At 39.8% G+C, this 23,058-nt stretch overlaps 1 protein-coding gene across 7 annotated transcripts in view; it reads left to right on the forward strand.

Annotated features, from left to right (window-relative positions):
• dgki (diacylglycerol kinase, iota) overlaps positions 1-23,058 on the forward strand; it is an 86,691-nt gene that overhangs the window by 22,232 nt on the left and 41,401 nt on the right. For all 7 annotated transcript variants that reach the window (XM_078242881.1, XM_078242874.1, XM_078242877.1 and 4 more), the window contains exons 2-3: positions 20,085-20,193; positions 22,872-22,967. In XM_078242881.1, the coding sequence (XP_078099007.1) occupies positions 20,085-20,193; positions 22,872-22,967 (205 nt within the window). The remainder of the gene's footprint in view (positions 1-20,084; positions 20,194-22,871; positions 22,968-23,058) is intronic.

Here is a 23,058-nt window from a genome sequence, read left to right on the forward strand (position 1 = left end):
CTGCTGTCCTATTCTATACTGTTAATCATCTTGTAACCCCTCATATTCATCTTGTGACACCTTTAGGTAACCTCGTGCTCCACTACACAATGAGGAAATGTTGATACTGAATGTATCAGTAAAATGTTCATTGACTTCTTTTGTTTACTGCCAGAATTGCCAATCCTACCACAGTAACCCTACCACAGTTTAAAGCCACAAACAAAGACATGGTTGCTTTTCCGGTGCATCATTTCATATTTCCGTTAAATTGGGGAAGAGGAAGAGATGAGTTCATGTTGATTTCAAATGTCCGACTTTGCGTCTATGTTTGAACCTTGACGCGATCTCTCTTTCTAGTTACCCGTCTATGGCCACTGTCAGAATGATTTGCTGGATTATGAATGTTGCAAGAAGCATATTTAATGCAAACACCCAATTATCCATTACCAAGGCACATTTCATCATGACGGGTTTTATTGATTGTTGAAGTCTTATAGACCTGCTGCTTTATTTCAATTGAATAAATTCAAAATTGGATCTGAATTTGAACCGGACGTGTGAGCAAGCGAAAAAAGGAAGATAAAAAAAGTGGGTGGATGAAGGAATAAGGATGTGAGTAGAGAGGTAGGTGAGGTTGAGAAGGGTAAGGAGAGAGAGCAGGAGAGAGTGAAAGTGTGAAGGAGAGAGGATGTTGAGGAGGAGGATGAGGAGAGAAGCCAAGGCCTTTGGGCAAAGCTAAGACCGCCTACAGATTCTCTCTCTCTCTCTCTCTCTCTCTCTCTCTCTCTCTCTCTCTCTTTCACATTCATTTCTCCCCTCCTCTCAGTCATCACTCCTCATCCACCCCCAGAGGAGAAGTAATGTAGGCCAATGGAGAAGTGAAGCAAAGGGCAGGCAAACAAACGCACACATCCAGACCTTCACCTTGTCCAGTGAAGGACAGCATCAAATATGCACATATGGTCTGTCCTGAAGTCCTAAAGAGACTTATAAATATTCAGAGTTAGACTGGTGCACGTTTTTGTCTTGTCATGCCAGGGAAGCCGGATTGGAATTGAACATAACTGAGAGAAAGGCAGAGACGTGGTCTGTGTACCAGTTCCATAGTATCTATACTAAATCTGAGCATTTTTGAGTCTGTAGTGTGTTAAAATATTTTTTTTATGCACAGCAGTGAGATAAAATCTAGCATCAACGTGCCAACATGCTCACAACTCCATGAAGTCATGAACACAAATGATTGTGTCTTTGCCTCAATTTGCTTGTGTTAACATCCATTTGCATCTGTTAGTGTCTTTCAGTTGACTTTGTATGTATTTGTGCTGCCTTGGCGTGTGTGTGTGTGTGCGTGTGTGTGTGTGTGTGTGTGTTATTGACAGTTCATTTAGAAAGTGGGTCGAAAATCAAACTGTTCCACTCAGCGCTCCCCCTAGAGGCCTGGAGAACTTCCATTTGTGTAATCTGGATGCAGTGTTTTGTGTGTGTTGCATTTGTTTTCGGGGATTGTGTGCTTTTCTTTTTGCAAGTTTCTATTTTCGGAGTTTGTGTGCTTTTCTTTTTGCATTGTTTCTTTATTTGCAGCGCGTTTGTGTATTTGGTTGTGTTGTGTGTATTTGGATCACGTTTGCTGAATGCTGCGCATGTGTTGTCAAATTAATGAAGACGTTTTCTTAATTTGCTTGTGTTTTGTCTATTTGCGTGTGTTTCATTAAGTTGCAGTGCGTTTGCTCCCGTCGGCCACCGTAACTTTGGGCGGTCATTTGTTCAGCAGGTATTTGGTCATAAACCAACATATTGGACACATTGAATTTTTGACCTAGATAAAAAAGTTAAGGTGTCATCAAATACAATATATCTTTAGGGGACATGTCTGAACCAAATTTAATGGCAATCCATCCAAGGGTTGTCGGGACATTTAATCTAAAACCTGAAGTGCGATCTTCATGGTGGCACTGGAGGAAAAGTCAGAGGATCAGCAAAGTCATCAGGATTCATCCTCTGGGGACCATTAATGACCTACAGACAAAAAGTGTGCCTAAAAAAAATCAGCATGCATGCGGACAAAACTGGAAAACAAACTGTGAAAGGTGGTGAAACAGCTTTTGAACACAATAACTATTACTCTGTAGCTTGTCTGTAAAATGCAATTGGCGGTAGTTTGATTAACAGGCGTTGGTGTGTACCAACTGTAAAAACTAGTACAGTGTAAAAATGATCAGTACTGTCGTCAGAAAGATTAAATTCAGAGAATAAGGACACCTAAAGTTGAGAGGATAAAACTGGCATGCCTGTTATTGAGAGAGAGACTGCTTATAAATAGAGGGAGGAAGGTCAGAGGGAAAGAGTCAGGCTTCCTGTATCCAGCCTCACAACCGGATACACACACACGCACACGCACACGCGCACATACAAAAATGTATTGTAAATGTTTAATGTGTTACATGTTTACAGTTTAAATGGATAAAGTGTTATTAAGAGCTAAAACAAAGTTATTTTATATTTTGTAAAAATAAATATGTGAATAATAATAAATAAAAGGCCAATCCCAATTTCCCAGAACAAAATTAGGAAATCTTCAAATAGCCCGTTTAGTCCAACCAACAGTCCAAAACCCAAAGACATTTATTCATTTACAGCGACATAAACCGAATCAACATAAATGACTGAAATTATTGATTATTATCTGTTGATAAATTAATAAAGATTGTTTGCACTCCATATTTGTTTTCTTCTGTCTACTTGTGTTTGCTATCTTAACATCTGCTCCTCCTGTGAAACTGTTCGCTTTGCATGTATGTCTTCGGTATTTCTGTTATACAGTACACCTTTTTGTGTGTGTGTATGTATGTGTGTGTGTGTGTGTGTGTGTGTATATATGTGTGTGTGTTATTGTATTGGTCACATTGCACTTGCTTTAACAAGAACAGTATGTTGTCCAGACGTGCCTGCATATTTGTGTGTGTGTGTGTGTGTGTGTTTGTGCGTGTAAAGAGAGTGATCTAATAAGAGTTGATAGTGTACCCGACTGCAGCTGCGCTCACACACCCACTCCCTGTCAGAGACACAGAGAAGAGAAAAGTATACCGTAATTAAACATATTATACTTATTAAAGTAGAGAAAATACCTCAGCTCAGCTAGAATCAAACTCGGCTTATGTATAGAAATGTAACGACAGACAGTAGAATGAAGTAGTATTAATTAGTCAATAAAACATTTACTAATAAATTCAATTATCTAAGTGTTTAACCCGCATAATAACAGACTACTTACACATTTACAATAAACATGAATGTGTCTGTGATTTAGCGTTGTTTATTAGCATGCCATCACTTATTGATTCAGTAATTTACTATTGATTAATAAACAGTGCGACAAATCAAGCAGCAGGCTCGTGTTACTTAATCGTTAAAGTTGTAATCCTGAGAATGTTCATGTCAAAAAACCACATATTTTCTTGTTCCTTTAGATTCATAACCACCTATACACCACAGAGTGAGACCTTGAATGTCACTGCTTGTTTTTCCCTGAAGCTTGATAACATAATAATACAACAAGTGTAAGTAAAACATATTTCATATCAGTGAAGTAACTTCTTCTGACGTTAGCAGAGGTGCTCTTTGATTCAGATCCACTACAAAATGCTGCAGGAAACCCTGGTATTATCTAAAGACATTGGCATATTTTGAAAGCAAAATGGATACCCATAAAACCTACAAATAGTCACGTATATTCCTTTTGTGAGCCAACGCTTCTTGTCTGTTCCACCAGCCCAAAAATGGCCTGATCTAACAAACAAAACAAACATGAGTGTTGCTTTGATTCCATTTAGTGTGCAGGGTTCCCTGCAACGTTTTATACTGGAATTGCCTGGCTGAATTAAAGAGCTAATAATCATAATATTATATTAGGCTACATCACTATGCCACTACATCACACAGCAAAGGCCACATATTTAATGAGTAGGATTGGGCATTGAGAACCGATTCCTACTTGGAATCATTTCAAAAATTACGATTCCATTGGAATCGTTTCTTTATTGGAATCGTTTGGAATCGTTTGGAGGATTTGGTTTCAAATCTGATCATGGGTTCCAAATTTAACATGCGCAAGTTTTGGTTTCCGTAGCGGCCAGACGCTTGTTGTGTTGCAGCCATGGAGCGCAGTAAGCGGCGCTCTAGTGTGGCTTTATTTTAAGTTGAAAAAGCCCTGTAAAACTGCAAACCACCATTGAATCAAAATTAAACGTTCCTCTTATTTGTGAAATAAGCATGTGACCCGTTTCAACTCCACCCCTCAAAGAATCGGAATCGAGAATCAATAAGAACCGAAACGGAAAGGAAGAATTGCAATTGGAATCAGAATTGGTAAAATCCAAACGATGCTCAACCCTATTAATGAGTGAGGCAACTATTTAAATTAAACCAGCTCAGCAGGCGATTGATTGATCACATTCACATCAACACACAAAAAAAACTTTTTACAATTCAGGAGAAGTAGAGACGCACTGCAGGTCAGATATGAGCCTGTTCCTAAAAATGTGTCTCCAGCTCCTCGGCCAGACCACCTTTGCACATCATGCAGGTGGTGGTCAAGACTCAACATGAACTCGCACATGTCTGGTATCCAGGTCACAGCAGGACCATGACCACTTGTTCTGACAGAGTGACCATCTGGAAAGAAAGACACAAGTGTTGTGTAGTCTCATCCTGGAAGAAGGGTGGTAATAGGGCCGGTTTTGGGCTTTCGTGGGAGAACAGCTGGGTGAAATCATTCAAGCTTGTGGCTGGTTGTCATCTACTGTTGCTGGGGCACCTACAGACCCAAGCTTTTTGGTGGCTAACACTTAACTGACACAGGCATACACACAGACGCACACAATTGGGCTACATCCACACTAGGTTTTCATTCTTGTTTAGGCTCCGTATCAGAATTGATCTCCGTCCATATTAACATGTCTGAAAACTCATATCACATGACCATTTGCATACACCGGGCATGCGCGAGCCGGTGTAAACAGAAAGCAGATTGTCTGACGTTAGTCTGCATATGAAAATCATGGATGTACAAGTTGAAAATACAGAAAATACTTTGGATAAACAACAACAATTGCGAAAACTAAGACCAGGGATTTATTTGCGTGGACCAACGACGAGGTGGAACTGTTACTGAAAGGTATGTAAAGGCTCTGTCACACCAACCTGACGGCCGACCTTCGGCAGAAAAGGCAGTCGGACTGACTGCCTCCCCAATTGGTCAAAAAAGTGCCTCGGAACACACCGAAGCGACGCCGACTTGAGCGTACGTTCTGCGTACAGCAGACAGCGCTAATATGTATTGTCGCCCAAAAAATGAAAACCGGCAGCTGATTGGACGAACGCATCACGTGGGTCTGGCTGCTCCCGGATTTTACAACCGAGCATAATGGCAGCTCCTTCAGAATACGATCTCATATTTTACGAAGATAGTTCACCGAAACGTGTTTCTGAAAACATTTTAAGCGAGAAATAGGCCATGCAGTTGCTGAATCTGTCTTAATTTCAGATGGACAAAGGTCAGTTTAAAAGATTTTCGTCAGATTTTGAGAGCCATTAGTCACGCTCATCCCGCTCGTCATTTCCGGGTTAGCGCTCCACCAATCAGATTGGCCAATGAGTCAGACTGCCCGCCTTCCGATTCAACATGTCAAATCGGCCCAAATGAAGGCCTCCGGCTCCTCCGACTGATGACGGCACGGAACACACCGAACAGACTCGAGTCACTGACTTCGCCAGACTGTCCGATGGCCGATAATCGGGTTGGTGTGTCAGGGCCTTAAACCTACTTAAGACTGACTGATGTGGGTGTCTATGTCGTTGTTTCCAAAGGTCTCTGTTTCTGCCCGTTTAGACTTCAGCACAACCCCACAGTTTTTTAAACTCAAATGGGGTCAACAGCGTTTCAAAATGTCTCCGTTTTAGGGGTTCGAAAATGCCAGACTAGTGTGGACGTGAGGCATAAATGTAGCAAAATATATGCGTTTTTAAACAAAAACGTGTTAGTGTAGATGTAGCCTTAGAAGAGGTTTGTTCAGAGAGAGGTAGCCTACTGTACACACTGTAGACAGGGAGGAAGACAGTCAGACACAGAGAGGAATGCTGTATGCTCAGATTAAACTGGGAAGGAAGTCTGAGTGGGGTTGCCACGACAACCACACCTTTCACACCCTGCCCTCCTACACACATGTACACATACACAAAAACACATTGACCAGTCCACAGCAGGGAGATGGAAAATGCCTGTGTGTGATTTGTATATCGTGTGTGCAGATTGACAGTAAATTACCACACAAGAGAAAAAAAAGAAGCACTATCTGTTGTTCGCTATAGTAACTCTGTTAATACATCCATATTAGTAACTCTGTGTGTCTTAGGGTACGCGTCTTTTGTGTGTCGATTTCTTCCTGCTATTGTGTGCAGTCACGTTCCGGTTTGTTTCTGAGTGTATGTTTGTGGGCTTTGAGGCTGAGTCTAGAAGCCACACAGTGCTGTGTGATACAGCTGCTGGGTAATGTATATATTGCTTCTGCGCGGATTGTTTTCTGACTTTTTTTGCTTATGTTCTTTATATAACATAGAAAACAACCTTTTGGCATCTACAGTAAACTCATTTTTTTGTTGCCAAGTTAATACCGTGTATCTCCAAATTTGGTTGTTGCAAAGTACCCTTCTGCTATCTAGTGGCTCTTATTGTGGCATTGAAAAGTCCCTGTTGAAAACAAAAGTTTAAATCGAAAAAACTGAATCGAATTGTGATCTTAAAATCGAAAATCAAATTGAATCGTGGATTTGAAGAATCGTGACACTTCTATTATTAAGTATGTCTTCCTCTTTTTCTTCTTAACCACAGTGGACTTTTAGTTGGTCCTTAGTTTAAGACAACATGTCGATTTGTCCCTAGTTTGTTTCTTTCTTAGAGTTTTGATCAAAAAGTGTGTGAAGGTTGTTGTGTGTGTGTGTGTGTGTGTGTGTGTGTGTGTGTGTGTGTGTGTGTGTTTCCTGTTTTATAGCACTTAAAAAATGTCAACCATCGTCATGAGATGCTCAGACCCACCCGACTCCTGTCTCATAGAGCCTGTGTGAGTTTTGTGGGTGTGTTTGCATGTGTGTGTTTGCATGTGGTGATCAACCTTTATCCATCACACCCCATTACCTGAGGCACTGAGAGGAGACCTGTAGACACACACATACACACACACACACACACACACACACACACACACACACACACACACACACACACACACACACACACACACTCTGGGCATGCTGTGTCACCAGCGGCAACGAACAAGGCTTTCACAATGACCCAAATAGAGCAAGAGAGAGAGAGAGAGAATGAGAGGAAAGGAGGTGGAGACATTGGGTTGAGATAGAAAGAAAGGGGAAGATTGAAAGGAGAGAGATAAAGAAACAGAAGAAGAAAAATAGAGTGAGCGCTTGTTAGATTGTACTAAATGAAGGATGGGCTACCTGTAGCCGAAGTGTTCTTAACTGTCAGCTCTAATGTTTGAGCTCCATGCAAATGACGCTTTAGCACATGTGTGTCCATGTTAAGATTAAAGCGTAACTCTCGCCAAAATGCAGCCTAGGGTCTTTTTGTGAATGTACCTGAATCAAACTTTCGCTTAAAAGCATAATTAGGACGGAAACGCCGCTTTTAAGATTTACCGTAATTTCGGACTCCATAGGAGGAAATGTCATTCCTATATGAGGCTCCTTTTTCAACTACAAGGTCAATATTGTTTTTCACTAACGACAAAACAACAAATTATCCGTGCATTTGTATGGAACTAAGCTTTTGGAGCTTTCCATCTTTACTCTCCTCCCTGTTACGTTGCATTCGGAGATCGACTATTTTTGACTGAGTGAGTTGTTAAAACCTTTCTTTTTAGTAAACTCTGTGTTACGGTAAATCTTAAAAGGGGCGTTTCTGTCCTAATTATGCTTTTAAACAAAAGTTTGACTCGGGTACATTCACAAAAAGACCCTAGGTTGCATTTTGGCGAGCGTTTTGCTTGAAGGCTGCCATCTGTAACTTTCTGCAGCTGACAGATCATGCTCGTATCGGGTTTGTGAAGTTGTTTCACCTCATTGTCGTTAGTTTGCAGTTAAAATCAACTGACGCCTGATGTCCCTGGCATGGTGACCTGGAGAGGTGTTACTCAATAAGTCCAAGTCGTGAGTGAATAACATGAACCCTCACTGGCTTCTCGTCTGCAAACATCGCAAGTTATAGTGGCTGACTTGACAGAGCTGGAGGTGACACTGCTGTCATATCTTACCACCAGAGTTTGTGAAGTGTCAAACAAATGAGGTCTGAAGAAGAGCACATTTTTGGTTTAATGAATGAGCTCATCATCAGTGCTGCAAACTGTATCTTACTGCTGTCCAAGTAGCATTTGCGTTGTCATCTCCTGACTGTGTTATTTGTTTTTGTTGGTGAGCCGATTGAGCCCTTGATAAGTGGTCACCATCAAAATATGGATTAACAGTTCATTTTCAGTCTATTTTTTACAAAACACTGATGCGATGAGACACATTCCCTGCAGCATTTGCTTGTGAGCAGGTCTTAGTGACTTGTATCAGACTTAAGACTTTTAAACCTAAAATGCTTTGTGAATTATTTTTATTAATATTGTAAGTCTGTAGGACCGACACCCCTCATTTTTAGGCGTTTCTCCTAACTCAACCACTTTTGCGAAGGATGTTTTGTGAATACAGCACCAGGTATTTGCAGTCACAAACCACTTGCCAAATAATTTACTCTCCTCTTCCTTAATTGTTTTATAAAATGTTCACGTCTGCACAATTGAGTAATCACACTCGCTTCTTGTGGAAACATGAGTTAAAAAAACATTTTATTCATTAATCAGCCCTTCTATATTGTTTTATTTTTCGGTCACAAGGAGAAATTTAAATCCTCTGGAACGTAGTTTTTTCTCGGCACAGTCAATAATCAAATTCTGTGTGTGTGTGTGTGTGTGCGCGTGCGTGCATGTGTGCATGTGTAAGCATGACCTCATGTGCTTTTGTGTGTGCATGCGTTTCTCAGGTTGCCTTTGCCAGGTTATTGCTTACGTAATGTCCCAAAAATAGAGCAGATTCACCTGTAAGGGAATGAAGGGGGGAAGGAGACATACTGTAGAGGAGGAGACAAAAAAAGGAAGCAATAGAAGAATGGATGAAGGGAGAAATAGACACTTTTATTCTTTTATTTAAATGATATACTGTCGATTTATACCAATATCATGGTATTGATAACATGATTTTAGGATAAATACCAAATTAGCTATCTCTATAATGTCACTGGCTTTATCAGGCTAGCAGTGCGGTGCATCAGAGAGTTAGACTGTTTAATGGTAATGTTTTAGAAGTTTTGCATCAATATGATTAGGTACCTTCATATCAAAGTTCTGTTTATTTTATTTATAGACACTTTCTCAATCGAATATTGTCAGAACATGTACCTTCACATTACAGACTGATTTTGATATTGGTCACTGTAATACAGCATTCCAGACCAGAAAAACACAATAATTATAAACCAGAATCCCAGACAATATCTATAACATCACAGTACCAATGTTATTTATATCATCTTGATATAATGCCCGACTCTAATCCCTGTGTGATTGCTTTATTATGATGCCTATTTGCTTATTACCTTGTCAGAAGGTAGAGGAGAGTTGATGACGGAGCTGAGGCGTCATGGATCCAGTGTCATAGTTCATTGGACACCACTCACTATTGTTTCTTCCATTGACTACATTCATTCCTATAACCATTACCTGAATCTCACCACTGCTTCGGCCGTCCTCAAGCCTGATCTATAACCTCAAGCCTAATCTCGAGCTAAATCGTAACTCTGCACTACCTACTTTAATTCAACCCTTACCCGAATCAAAAAACACACACACACACACACACACACACACACACACACACACACACACACACACACACACACACATTGTTACACAGCAGCACAGAGCTCAGGTGTCTGGTGTCAGGTCCCCGCTGTCTGTCATGTCGATTGGCCTAATTACCTGACCCGTGCTGTGAGTGTACAGGGAAATGTTGGCGGATTCAGTCCGGGAGACAAGGATGTTAGCAGCTGAATAAGTGAGAGAAGCTTTGAGAATAATCATGATAAATGTTGGAGCAGGTGGACAGCGAGGGAGGAGAAGGAGGGTTAAAAAGGTGCGTTGGTTTCACCGACTTCTTGGCTACAGGTGAGTTGATGAGAGCGGCTGCCATGTTAACCTTCAAAATTCTGCCTGTAACTATATCTATTAAACCAGTGTTAAATGTAATATTATAGCTTTTCCTGTTACCCCGTAGTGACGCAAATCAATTCTTGAGATGCTACTTCATAGTCTAAATGACTGCTGTGGGCTTTTCAAGGCTGATTCGGACTCTTTCTTTATTTATTTGTGTGATATTGTGTGAGGATTTTGTGCAGCTGTTGAGCTTCTGTTGGTGCTGATACATACCAACCATGCATTTGAAAATCTCACTGCACGCAATTGGATAACACTATGACCAATCACAACAATACACAGGGTGACGTATCCAGAGCCCCATACGCTTAGCTACCAGCGGAGCTAACTGGTAGATTAAACTGTCGTTACCTGTTTAGCTCGCCTCTGGCCCGCCTAAATCAGATACTCCGATGTGATTGGTGCAGCTCGGCTACAAGGTTAATGAGCATCATTACTCAATGCCAAAATGACTTGCTGAGCAAATTCAAATTGTGCTCTTGTGAGAACTCCGGATTTCCAGGGTAACTCATCACACAAAAGTATGGAAAAGTCCTGAAAAATTAACCTTTTTGGCAGTTACTCATAACTCTAGGTGACTTTTAGTTCAGCTAAAGTTAAACAAACCAAGGGTGACTTTTTGGCTACTGTACGTGCATTTGTGTGGGGTTAGTCTGGGTCGACGACAATTCATTTACCGGATAATCACCGGAAAATCTGTCGTCGCCGTATCTTCTGCCGGATGTCCCTCATCGTGCAAAACTCTGTTCGTTTTGGGAAACATCAACAAACTGCGAGCTAGCAAGCTATTCGCTGAAAATGGCAAGTTTTTAATAAAATTTGGGTTATGCCTACAGGCAGGCCTGCTTGGTACTTTTGGGGAATATGGGATTTATAAAGAATATGTTTACAGCATTTACTATCTAACTGGGACGTTTTGGGACCGATTGGCAGGGATTTGCTATGGACAAAATACACACTTATTGTACGTGTGTAGGGCTGGGTATGGTTTAAAAAATGACGATACCAGTACCAATACCAGTACCCTTAAAGTGATACCGATACCAATAAAGTCCTTTTTTTGATGTGTGTGAATAAAGTGTTTATGGGTATTTGTGTTTATAAACTCGCCACAAATTGAACGTAGCCTTGAAGGATGAATCAAGTATTTTGAATCAAATATGTTTTGATAACAAATATTTAATTATCAAAATAGTTGCAGATTCATTTTCTGTCAGTCGACTACTTGTTTTTGAGTAACATGACCAGCAGTATAGATACACAACCCTGCTCAAAGACAGTACAAGTTTAAATTGATAAATGATCATTTGTCGAAAAAAGTAGATTTTTTTTTCACTGCATGTTGTTTTAAAAGTATTAAATTACTAAAGTCATAATCTGCAGAAAACACTTCTGAGATTGTGCTGCATATGACACTTTAACATTTTAAGCTTATTTAACAATTATAAAGAAAGATAAAGAGAGACACATTTCCCACTCAGTTATGAAAGCATAACATTTTCCCTGCCTGCACATAGAAACTGGTTAAACACTACAGTAAACCCACACTGGTGCAGTTGTGTCTCTTTTGTCAACCAACTTCTTCCCACATATATTCACCACATCCTCTGCTCCACAAGTCAGAAGATGTTACATTTGATTCCTCCCACTTGCAGCTGCCTTTTCATTTGTGTGGCTATCACTTTTGTTCTTACTTTATCATTAATCGTAAGCGGTGTTGCCTAGCTATGGCGAGACCCGCTGAGTACACAGAAACTGGTTAAATGACTGGTGTGGAGACGATTTTCTTTCCACATTAATCACCTGAATACTACACAAACAGTTCTGACTGAAGTAACTGTTGACCCCTCCTTCCATGGTTACCCAAGATCTGCATTTAGAAAAATGTTGAGGCATCACACGGATTACATCATCCTGAGTGTGAAGGCTGTGAAATATAAACAGTATATGCTCTGTGTGTGTGTGTGTGTGTGTGTGTGTGCGTGCGTGCGTGATACACACAGTCATCACACATGGGGTGATGAGGCTTCTGTCTAAGTAACTGCATTTACAATTTACTGTTTAAGTTGCTGGCACACACACACACACACACACACACACACACACACACACACACACACACACACACACACAGTGAAAGAGAGCAGATTCACTACCAATTTAATTACTGGATGAGCTGCCGATGCTCCTGCTGTGCCGTCACCATGGCAACTCTGACAACCCACCTCTGCTGGAAGAGGAGGAGGAGGAAGAGAAGGAGGCAAAGGAAAATAAGGAAAGGGGGAGGATGAGAAAGAAGAGCAGAGGAGGAATGGTAGAGGAGGAGCAAAAGTGGAAAGAGGGAGATTAGAGGGGGAAGAGGTGATGGGAGGGTGATTTACAAGACAAAAAGGAGACGAGAGTGGAGGAGGAAGAGGAGAATAGAAGAGAGTGGAGGAGGAAGAGGAGCGTGATTAGTTTCAGAGACAGTAAAGGGGAAAGTGCCAGATTAGAGGAGAGTAATGGAAGGGAAGGAGAGAGAGAGACACGAAAATAGAGCGAGAGGAGAGAGTAGGTGGTGTTCAAACTGGGAGCAGCTGCATTCACCTCCACTATTCAGGATTCAATCTAATCTCTTCACTGGAGGCTTTAACACACTGAGAGTCTGTTTCTTTCTCCCCTCCTGACTTGTTTAAATGTGACATTAGCCCAGGAGACACCATTCATTTCAATATCTGTCAAAATATGTTAGTTTTGGTCAAACAGATGAGTATTCGTCCATTATTTTAACTTTATACCATGGTCTGGGTGAACCCTCATTTATTAAACGTTTGATTTTTAGGAACATTATGTCTCGTTGGAGTTTGTTTTCCAAATCCAGCTTGCTATTGCTAGTACTCTACTTAAGTACAATTTAGATTTGCCTGTACTTTATTTGAGTATTTGTATTTTATGCTATTTTATACTACTTAACACTACATTTCAGAGGGAAATATTGTTCTTTTTTACACATTTATTTGACAACTATAGATATCAGATACTTTGTAGTTTAGCAAAGGTTTTGCATAACAACAGCTTAAAAACTACAATTACAAAACAACATTGCTTTAATTGTATAAAGTAGATAAAAGAAATTGCTCCACAATGAAGAACTACAACATTAACATGCTATTTACACATAATAATAATATAACATATATGATAATGTAACATTCTGAATGGGGCTTTTCTGCATTATACATATTTTTAATTTTGAGAATTTTTATATATATTTTATTTATTTTTTTATTTCCATAGGACAGATGAAGACATGAAAGGGGAGAGACAGGGGGGAATGACATGCAGCAAAGGGCCGCAGGTCGGAGTCGAACCCGCGGCCGCTGCGTCGAGGAGTAAACCTCTATATACTGTATGTGCGCCTGCTCTACCAACTGAGCTATTAAATATGTTTAGCTCATGCTGCAATACTTCTTACATTTATTTGTGATGGAGTATATTTACACTTTTGTATTCTGCCCTACAAAGGCAAAAGGCCTTAACTTCGTTTTTGGTCGAAAATGAGTTAATGATATTTTTGCGACATTCATGACATTCTTTATCATAAGTGTATAAGTATGTTGAGTAATTTCTGTTGTTTTTTTCGAAAAAATAATGGGTTGTCTTAACAGTAACTTCCAAAAGCCCAGGAGAAACCCAGGCAGTACACCGTAACACCAGTTACCGCTCTTTGACTTAGTTTTGGAACGCTCACGTTACTTTGTGTCGGCCTGTTTTTACGGTGCTCTGCCTTTGTTTTACTGTCCATTAAAGTTTGCCTCGTTTAAATAAAGGTGTAGCCCGTTAACTGTCATACACTAGATTTTATACAGGTGTTACTATAATGATTTTGTAAATGGTGATCAGCAACCAAATATTGATAATGTGGAAGTTACTGCCTTTTGCCTTGGCGTGACTTCTCACTTTTTGCAGACAATACAAAGGCAGAGTACAGTAACTTCGAAATAGAGGTCAAAAGTCAAGTTTGAGCTATAAAAAAAAAAGTATGTCGATCAATTTCATTACTAAAACATCTAATTGCCAGATTTCCAGGGTCCTACCTATAAATCATTTGGCTGGACAGCTAAAAAAACTTTAAAGTCATTTTTCCTCAGTTCCACACTCTAGCCAGTTAAGGTCTTTTGCCTTTGTAGGGTAGTATTGCTTCTTCTACTTACATACTGAATGTGACTATTTCTACGACCCAAATAGAGTATTCATTAGAAGGTTAATGTTTGTTGAGTTTCTGTTTCCGAAATACAAGCAGTCGTTTAATGTGTGTTCCAGCCAGTAATGGAGTATATTCCCCCACTTATACTCTCAAAACAGTTTTGTGTCCGTCTTGTTGAATGCATGTCAGCTGCTTGGAGCAAAAAAAGAATTCAAGTTTTTGTGATGGCATAACTTTTTTTGTTTTGTCTCTTTGAGTGTTTGCATTTGTCTGCTTTTTCTTTGACTGGACAAATTATTACATAAGAAGACAAAGAAACCACACTGAATATACCTGGATGATATGGTGTGATTAGATTGATGCCGCCTTTTACTGCGTGTGTTGTGTGTGTTGGCTGTATGTGTTGTGTGTGTGCGTGTGCGTTCGTGCGTGTGTGTGTGTGCGCGTGTGTGTGTGGTTGCTGTGCTGCAGAAGCTTCACACTGCAAATTGTTTTTTGTGTTTAGGATTTCAGGAGTGAGCTTTAATGCCTGTGATCCTGTCTGCTTTTAGTAGATTAGGACTCACTCAAATATAGTGTTGCCACATGACCTCTGAATGAGAGTGTATTTCCATTTACCTTGTTTTGTGATTAGTACATCAAGTACATTGATGCCCCTGGGTCTTTTTTTAGAAGCCTTGACTTTCTCTCTCTGCCTTTTGGCAACAAAACACACACTACATATATATATACGTACACTTGTTTCATTATGAATAGACATACATGCACACAAACCCAACGCACACACAGTCCATTCATTCATTCATTCATTTTGATTTTATTGTTTTACTGTATGGCTGTCTTCTCTTGTTTCATGTCTCTTAACTTGTTTTATTTGTATTCCGTTTTGTATTTTATGCCTGTGTGAGTTATGTACTTTATGCCTTTATATATTCTTCTGTACAGCACTTTGGTCAACGTTGGTTGTTTTAAAGTGCTCTATAAATAAAGTTTGATTGATTGATTTATTCATATCTAATCAACCATAATCAGTTTATAATCATTCTCACCGTTCAACACTCATGACACTTAAGAAATGGTAATGAAAGGGTTTCCGCAGGGTCTAAAGTCTAAAATTTCTGAATCTAAATTTTAGTCCTTTTAAAAAGTCTTAAATTCGCTGAAGTATGAAATGAAATAATTTTAAACAGGTTTTAAACAGGTGTTCATTTTTCTACATCCATGCAACGCTACTTCTAATGCTTTTTTTACATTTTTTTTATTCTGTGGTGTTGTAGTTCTTTCTTTCGTTAGTCCAAATATAATTTTGCTGTATTATGACTACAAATGAGACCAACATGCAACTTATATTGCAGCCAATCAGCTTTCGTGTTATTGGCGTGAGTCTCTTTGGGATTGTACCACAGACATAAAACTGATTTATGACTGAATTTAGGGCTCAGTTGATGTTGTGATGAAGGTCTTAAATTTCATTCATAATGGTCTTTGAAAGTCTTAAATTTGACTTGATGAAACCTGCAGAAGCCCTGAAAAAGCAACAGGGTTAAGTGTGTGTGTGTGTGTGTGTGTGTGTGTTGGATGATCAATGAAGATCTTATTTCCATGGTTCATGCCATCATTTCTACTATAATATTTGACTCACCAACTTAATGGCTGGATGCTTCAAGAATACCGTCCCTCAGAGCAGCAGCACAGTCAGTCCGGTTGTAGACAAACCCTCAGTTGTACTTGTGAACACAGTTATTGCGATGGTGAACACACCTAAAATATCCATTGCAGTAATCCACTGTGTTGGAAAAACTGTGCTCACAACAGGAAGTACAAAAGGTCAAAGCTGAATCAGAAAGTAAAACATTTTCCTTCATTTTCACTTCCTGTTTTAATATAGATTTTCAACAAACATCACATACATACAGTGATGGAAAGTAACTAAGTGCATTTACCCAAGTACTGTACTTAGGTTTATAGATTGAACTATCCAAAAGTTTATAAAGCATTTCAAATCAGCTCCACCTGTTAACATGTTAATGCCTCAATAATGGTCGCCAGTTAGTTTAATGATTTAACACTGACAAGGCCCATTCTGACAAATAAATAGTTTGGATACTTTTGTACTTTTACTTACGTGGAATTTCTAATGCAGGACTTGTAATTGAGTATGCCTATAGTGTGGTATCACTACTTTTACTTAACGGTTTGAATACTTCTTCCACCTCTCCTCCATATACATATCCTCAAACAGAACTCAGTCAGAAACAGGGTGAAACGAAACAAAAACGACAGTAAAGATGATTAAAGGTCCCATGGCATGAAAATTTCACTTTATGACATTAACATTAATATGAGTTCCCCTAACCTGCCTATGGTCCCCCAGTGGCTAGAAATGGTGATAGGTGTAAACCGAGCCCTGGGTATCCTGCTCTGCCTTTGAGAAAATGAAAGCTCAGATGGGCCGATCTGGAATCTTCCCTTTATGATGTCATAAGGAGGAAGGTTACCTCCCCTTTCTCTGCTTGGCCCACCCATGAGAAAGAGAGAGATATCATGGCTTGCGAACAAGCGAAGCATGGCAGTTGGTCAAGGCCACACCCCCACCCTCCACCTTGCCCCCCCTCTCTCCTCCTCAATAGCATTTAAAGCTACAGACACAGAAATGGCACATCCTAAGTAAAGCTCATTGTGGGACTGGCTCTAGTGGCTGTAATTCTGCACCAAGGCTGAATTTCGGGAAAGAGACTCCAGATAGAGAATTAGGGGACCACTAAGGCCTATATAAAAGAGACTTCAGATACAGTATTAGGGGACCACTAAGGCCTATATAAAAGAGACTTCAGATACAGTATTAGGGGACCACTAAGGCCTATATAAAAGTATCAAAAAAGCAGCATGTCATAGGACCTTTAAATATACACAGAAAACAGAGCAAACCACAAATGAGCTTAGTCTGTGTTTTACATTCTATTGTTTGATTTCATACCTACTGTAGATGTCACACGTCCACTTTCTGACTTTGGTTTCACTCACAAACAAGTGGTTTCAATAAAACTGTGTTCGTAAACACAACCTGTCTGATCGTCTGACCGCTCGTGTTGCTTCCTTTAATGGACTCAGCACTACCATGTTGTCATGTCCTCAGATCTCAGCAGTTACGACTGCAAGTTATCAAAACTAATGGGAACATTTCTTTTTAAAAACACTATAAAAATGTGAAACATCCTTTATCATTTCCACCAAAAATATACATTTATCAGAATTATTTCATAGTTTCTTGTGTTCATGTGTGTGTTTGGTCCTCTGTTATATGTGGCATATGTCCAGTCACCATACCTCCTTGCATTTGTGCTTTTGTCACCCACGCAATGCTATTTTTATCCCAAGAGTCATAAGGGCATGTGTGTGTGTGTGTGTGTGTGTGTCAGGGTGTGTGTCAGAGTTTGTCATCAGGTTACAGTGTGTGTAAGTGGACTCCTCTTTGTCCTGGTTGATAATTTTAGAAAGACGGCGGCCACTGAAACTTTCAACAGGGGGTTCAGATGCTCCTGTGCAACCTTTTCCATTGACAGACACACACACACACACACACACACACACACACACACACACACACACACACACACACACACACACACACACACACACACACACACACACACACACAAATGTGCCACACTCTCATCCATTCATTCCCATACCAATGTACTGTAAAAGTCTCACATTCACTAATTCACTAATTCAGGAATTCTGCATTTTCCAGATCTGCAAACGTTAGAAAGTGTGCATGAATGAAAGAATGGAAACAAATGCACAGATGGTTTGTTCTTTGCTATATTGTAGCTACATACAGAAAAAGTTCACATAATACAAAACCTGAGGAATAAAAAAAAATTGACTTTTGAATTGTCAAAAACCATTTATTGAATTGAGTCCACGATAAAGATAAAAGTCCCGTTTAAAAGCAGCTAAAATCAGTTTGCAATATATTCATCTGTAAATATTGAAGTGATATTGACCTTTTATATGCATATATGCAGTTTAATCACAAATTGTTAAGTCTGTATATGTAATGGAAACTTTAATCTGTTGGTGTTATTTTTTCTGATTATGTTATCTGATATTGCTGTGCTTACGCTTCCTTTGGGTTCAAATGGAGATTGTGTGTCACATAGTGTAAAAACAATGTTAGGGACTTTTCCACCTTCTTGATAATTAATTTCTTGGGGAGCACTGAATACTGCATTTTCTTTTAGTGATTTTGTTTCTCCAAAAAAGTAATATTTCAGCAATATGCATGTTGACCCGCCCTGATCTTAAGCATTCTCTACAACAATGAATATTCATGACTAAATAATCAACCATCAAGTCTGAAGGTTGGAAAATAAAATCTTTATCATTTAATAAAGTTTTACAGTCAAGCCCTCAGGTAATCTGCTTCATCAGGACTGTGTAGGTGTGGCAAACGTGATGTCACTTTTTCCCCCCAACTCATACCAGTAAGAAAAACACACATAGGAACACCAATACAGAGTTCTCTCACGTGAAATAACCAAAAAACGTTGGCAGGAAATGTGTTCTTGTAGGAACCCAACGCTCATAGTAAAAGGTGATTGAGAAAATACGTTCTGGGCCTTTGACAGGCGACTTTACCACTAAAAGAATAGTCTTTTACTGTTTTAGTGAAAACTCAGTTGTTACTGATAGATGCTGGATGGACAGTTAATGCATGAATACGTACAGAGACGGTGATATGATGAAGAAGGAATCAGAATCAAAGCAGTTTATTGCCACAGTAGTGGAACTAAATGGAATTTGCCTTGGTGATTGGGTGCATACTGTACATACAAACAAACATATTAAACATTATTAAGAATAAACAAATACCAAAACAGAGACAAATATATACAAAATAGCTGTTTAAATAGTTTAAGCACGGTGTGCAATGGACAGATGTATAGTCCAGGATGGAGGTTAGTGCAAAGTGTAGTGTGTGTGTGTGTGTGTGTGTGTGTGTGTGTGTGATGGGGGGGTTGAGTGTCAATGTCAGTGGGGGACTGGGGCCTTGTGGGTGAGGCAGACTGCAGAGGGGAAGAAACTGTTTTTATGGCGTGAGGTTTTTGTCCTGAGGAGGTGGTGATGGTGAAGAAATCGAAACAGAGCAATAGATAAACATATAGAGGACAGTAAATGAGAAGAGGAAGTATAATAGGGTGAGAGTCGGAGACTGAAACATGGAGTGTGACAGGGGGAGGGGGGGGTCTGCTGACTCATCCTCTGACAGAACAGATCTGTCTCCGTCACCCCAAAGTGCTGCTGGCAGTCTCTCCTCCAAGCTGTTCCCACTTCTCCTCAACCAAATATCTCCAGTTAAACCCTCTGAAATGTGGTCTCATCCCATGAATAATTAACTTTACATACTAAATTATACTGAAATCTAGTTCTCTCTGTGATTTAGCTGCTCTGTGGTGAGAGAGCTGTGTCATACACGAGGATGACAGTGTTGATTTTTGCATCTCTCTTTTTACAGGCTTTTGTTTTTGATTGTTAATTACTTTTTCTTGTTTGCTTTGTGTGTGTGTGTGTGTGTGTGTGTGTTTTTGTAGGAAAGCGATCTCCCGCTCAGGCCTCCAGCACCTCGGTCCACCCCAACCCTCCCCGCCTCCCGCATCCAACGGGCCCAACAAGGAGCTACGTACCTCTGTGGACTGGACGGTCAGACATGCACATACACCTATATAATTGAATATGAATAATCATCAAATTTCTGTTTGTTTCTTTGTTCTCTGCTCCATGTATCTGTGTATTTATTGCATATATATTTTATGTGTTTCTACATTTTACACATGCAGACTTAAATGCAAAATGTACATCATACATATACATGAATGCGTGTTCAAATAGTTGTCCCAGTCTCCACTGTCTTTAGTCTGGCTGAGTCACTGAATGACATTTGGGTTTTAATGCTAACGGATTTGTTACTGGTTTCAACAGCTGTATGTTCATATGTGGATATGAAAAGCAGCAACTTTCTTTTTGGTGTTTGATCATTACTAGAAAACATCTTAATAACTGAGCATGGGAAGGAAATGTTTTATGTGTCAGGACTTTGTGGGCTGTGACTTTTTCTGGTTTTATTTAGCAGAAAAACAAGCTAAAAGACATTTATAAAATGCTTTATGCTTTGAAATGTAGCAAAGGCCCATAACTTAGGGAAATGCCAAGTTGATATGGAAAGTACTTTGAAAAATGTCATGAAACCACTCCGCAAATTAGACAGCAATGGTCAAAAAGTGCAACAAGGCATCTGAATTTCCATTAAAATCCATGTGAATACAAATAGTAAAGCTTTTAAAGCTATTTCACCTCACAAAGACCAACGTGTTCGTTAATTTCAGCTGTTGCACTCCAAACCTGATATCTCAAGCAATTTATGATAGCAAAAATCAATCCTAGCGTTATTCACAACAGTGTTTAAGTTTGTAAAAGGCCCAGGTTTTGTAGAAAAAGGTAAAATCAAGGGCAAGCTTAGAAAAGAAATTCTTTACCCCAAAGTGAGAGTGTACTTCCAGGCTGTTTATGGTAAATTCCACCAGTCCAAATCTTACAAATCTGATTTAAACATAAGTACCTAAACTCAACCATCTCAACTACAAACAACATCCTGAAAATAGCTACCTAGAAATAATTTTTTTAAAGCTTTAGTGCGTAACCTTTTGATATTAATGAACGTTCGTTACATTCCAGCCGTTGCCAAATGAGTTGCTACAAATCTAATTAAGACTATCAGCTCCATACAACTCTCTCTGTATTTCTCAGTATGGCTGTGTTCAGAGGATTGTGTCGTCCGGGGACTTGCGCACAGAAACTCGAGTGAAGATAATTCCCTCTTCTGAAGAGTCCGTCATGTTTTTTTGAATCCTCCGTGTCCTCCTTGGCTACTAGCAACTGCGTGGAGGAGGGGTGGGGGCTGTGCGCGATCACGGAAAGCTTGTATCATGCGGACGCGCCGACAGTGTTGTTGTCATGTGCCTTAGAATTCCTCATGGGGGCGACAGAAACTACGCACTATAGCTTTAAATGAGTTAAACATTTGAATATTGCACCACAGTTTTTCAGAAATTCCAATGCACTTCAGTCCTTTTGGTCTGCATTTTCCACAAAAACAATCTAAGTTCCTGTTTGAACTGATTTTAATGATAGTCTGTGCAGAAATAACTGCTGCCAACTTTACCTTGTTTGCAATGGGCCCAACAGAGGAAAGGCAAAGCTTCTATCTTTATCTGATTCAACAAGAAAAGAATGACTGTGACAGAGGGAGGTTTTTACATCAATGTAGGAGCATTTTTAATTTAGAGCACACCAGGCTCAGAAATAAAAACAATGGGCAGAAAAAAAAAGAAAAAAAGAAAAAAAAATGCATCCTGTGTAAGCAAGTTAAAGAAACGTCAGCAAGAACGTGCTGTATTATTTAATTGGAAGGTGTAAGACGACAAACACACCTCTAAGATTCCCCTCTGGCTCTGTCTGCAGGGACACTTCCACCACGTCATCGCTGCCCTTTATCTCTCTGCACGACACACACACACACTCATAAATAATCATTGTACTTAATGATTCATTAATATACACTTAACGGTTTATTTACTACAGCTTTTAGGTGCTAATGACTCAGATAGTGTTTGTCCATACTGTGGGGCTGCTCCAAGATTTTTGCAAAATGAAAGAAAAGGGACATAACTAAGAACCGATGTTTTGTACTTGTTGCGTTCCTGCTGTATGTAGGATCGCAAAATATAGAAGAAGGAAATTGAAATGTAAACAAATGGCCAATGAAAGTGATTTTCTGTACTGCAACTATGCCTGTGGTTTACTGTGAGAACCAGAGAGAGAGATTAGAAAAAGATCAGACAGCTTTGGCTCTTCTTTTCTTGTCACAGTCCAGCTCTGTTGGCTCAGTTGGTCACTAATCATCAACATTTCAACAATCGCTATATGACAATTACATCTGCAACTAGAAGGGCACTCGGAGAGCGCAAATCTCTGCCAAGGCACACAATGAACCTAGTGACATCCTCTTACTGACACACACATACATGCATGTATACATCTATATGTGTATAGGTGTATGTTTGCACTCCAATCAGTAGCTCCTGTAGTGTTTTGATTAACGCCTTAAATTATCTTGCACTGTGAAATTACCCACTTACTCAGCAGCGGCAATTATGTGCTTGACACACTTGTTGACAGCTTTCAGTGAGTGTTTATGTGCATATGGTTGCGGTTTAATGTGACGTAGAAAATGTGAGAGATGCAGAAGGATAATGTGAGTTATTATATCATTATTCCCCCCCCCCCCTCTTATTTCTTCCTCTGTCGGCGTCTCTCTGCAGGAGAACGCAGTGAACGGGGATCACCTGTGGATGGAGACGAGTTGTTCAGGAGAGCTCTGTTATCTCGGAGAGGACACCTGCCTACTAAAGGCCGCAGTGAGTACACACTGACCTCTGTCTGCGTGTCTGTCTGTCTGTCTGTGTGTGTGACAAAGCCAAAGTACTAATACTGATGCTATAGTGTGTG

Source organism: Sander vitreus, chromosome 23 (assembly GCF_031162955.1).
Source record: "Sander vitreus isolate 19-12246 chromosome 23, sanVit1, whole genome shotgun sequence".
Taxonomy (NCBI): Eukaryota; Metazoa; Chordata; class Actinopteri; order Perciformes; family Percidae; genus Sander; species Sander vitreus.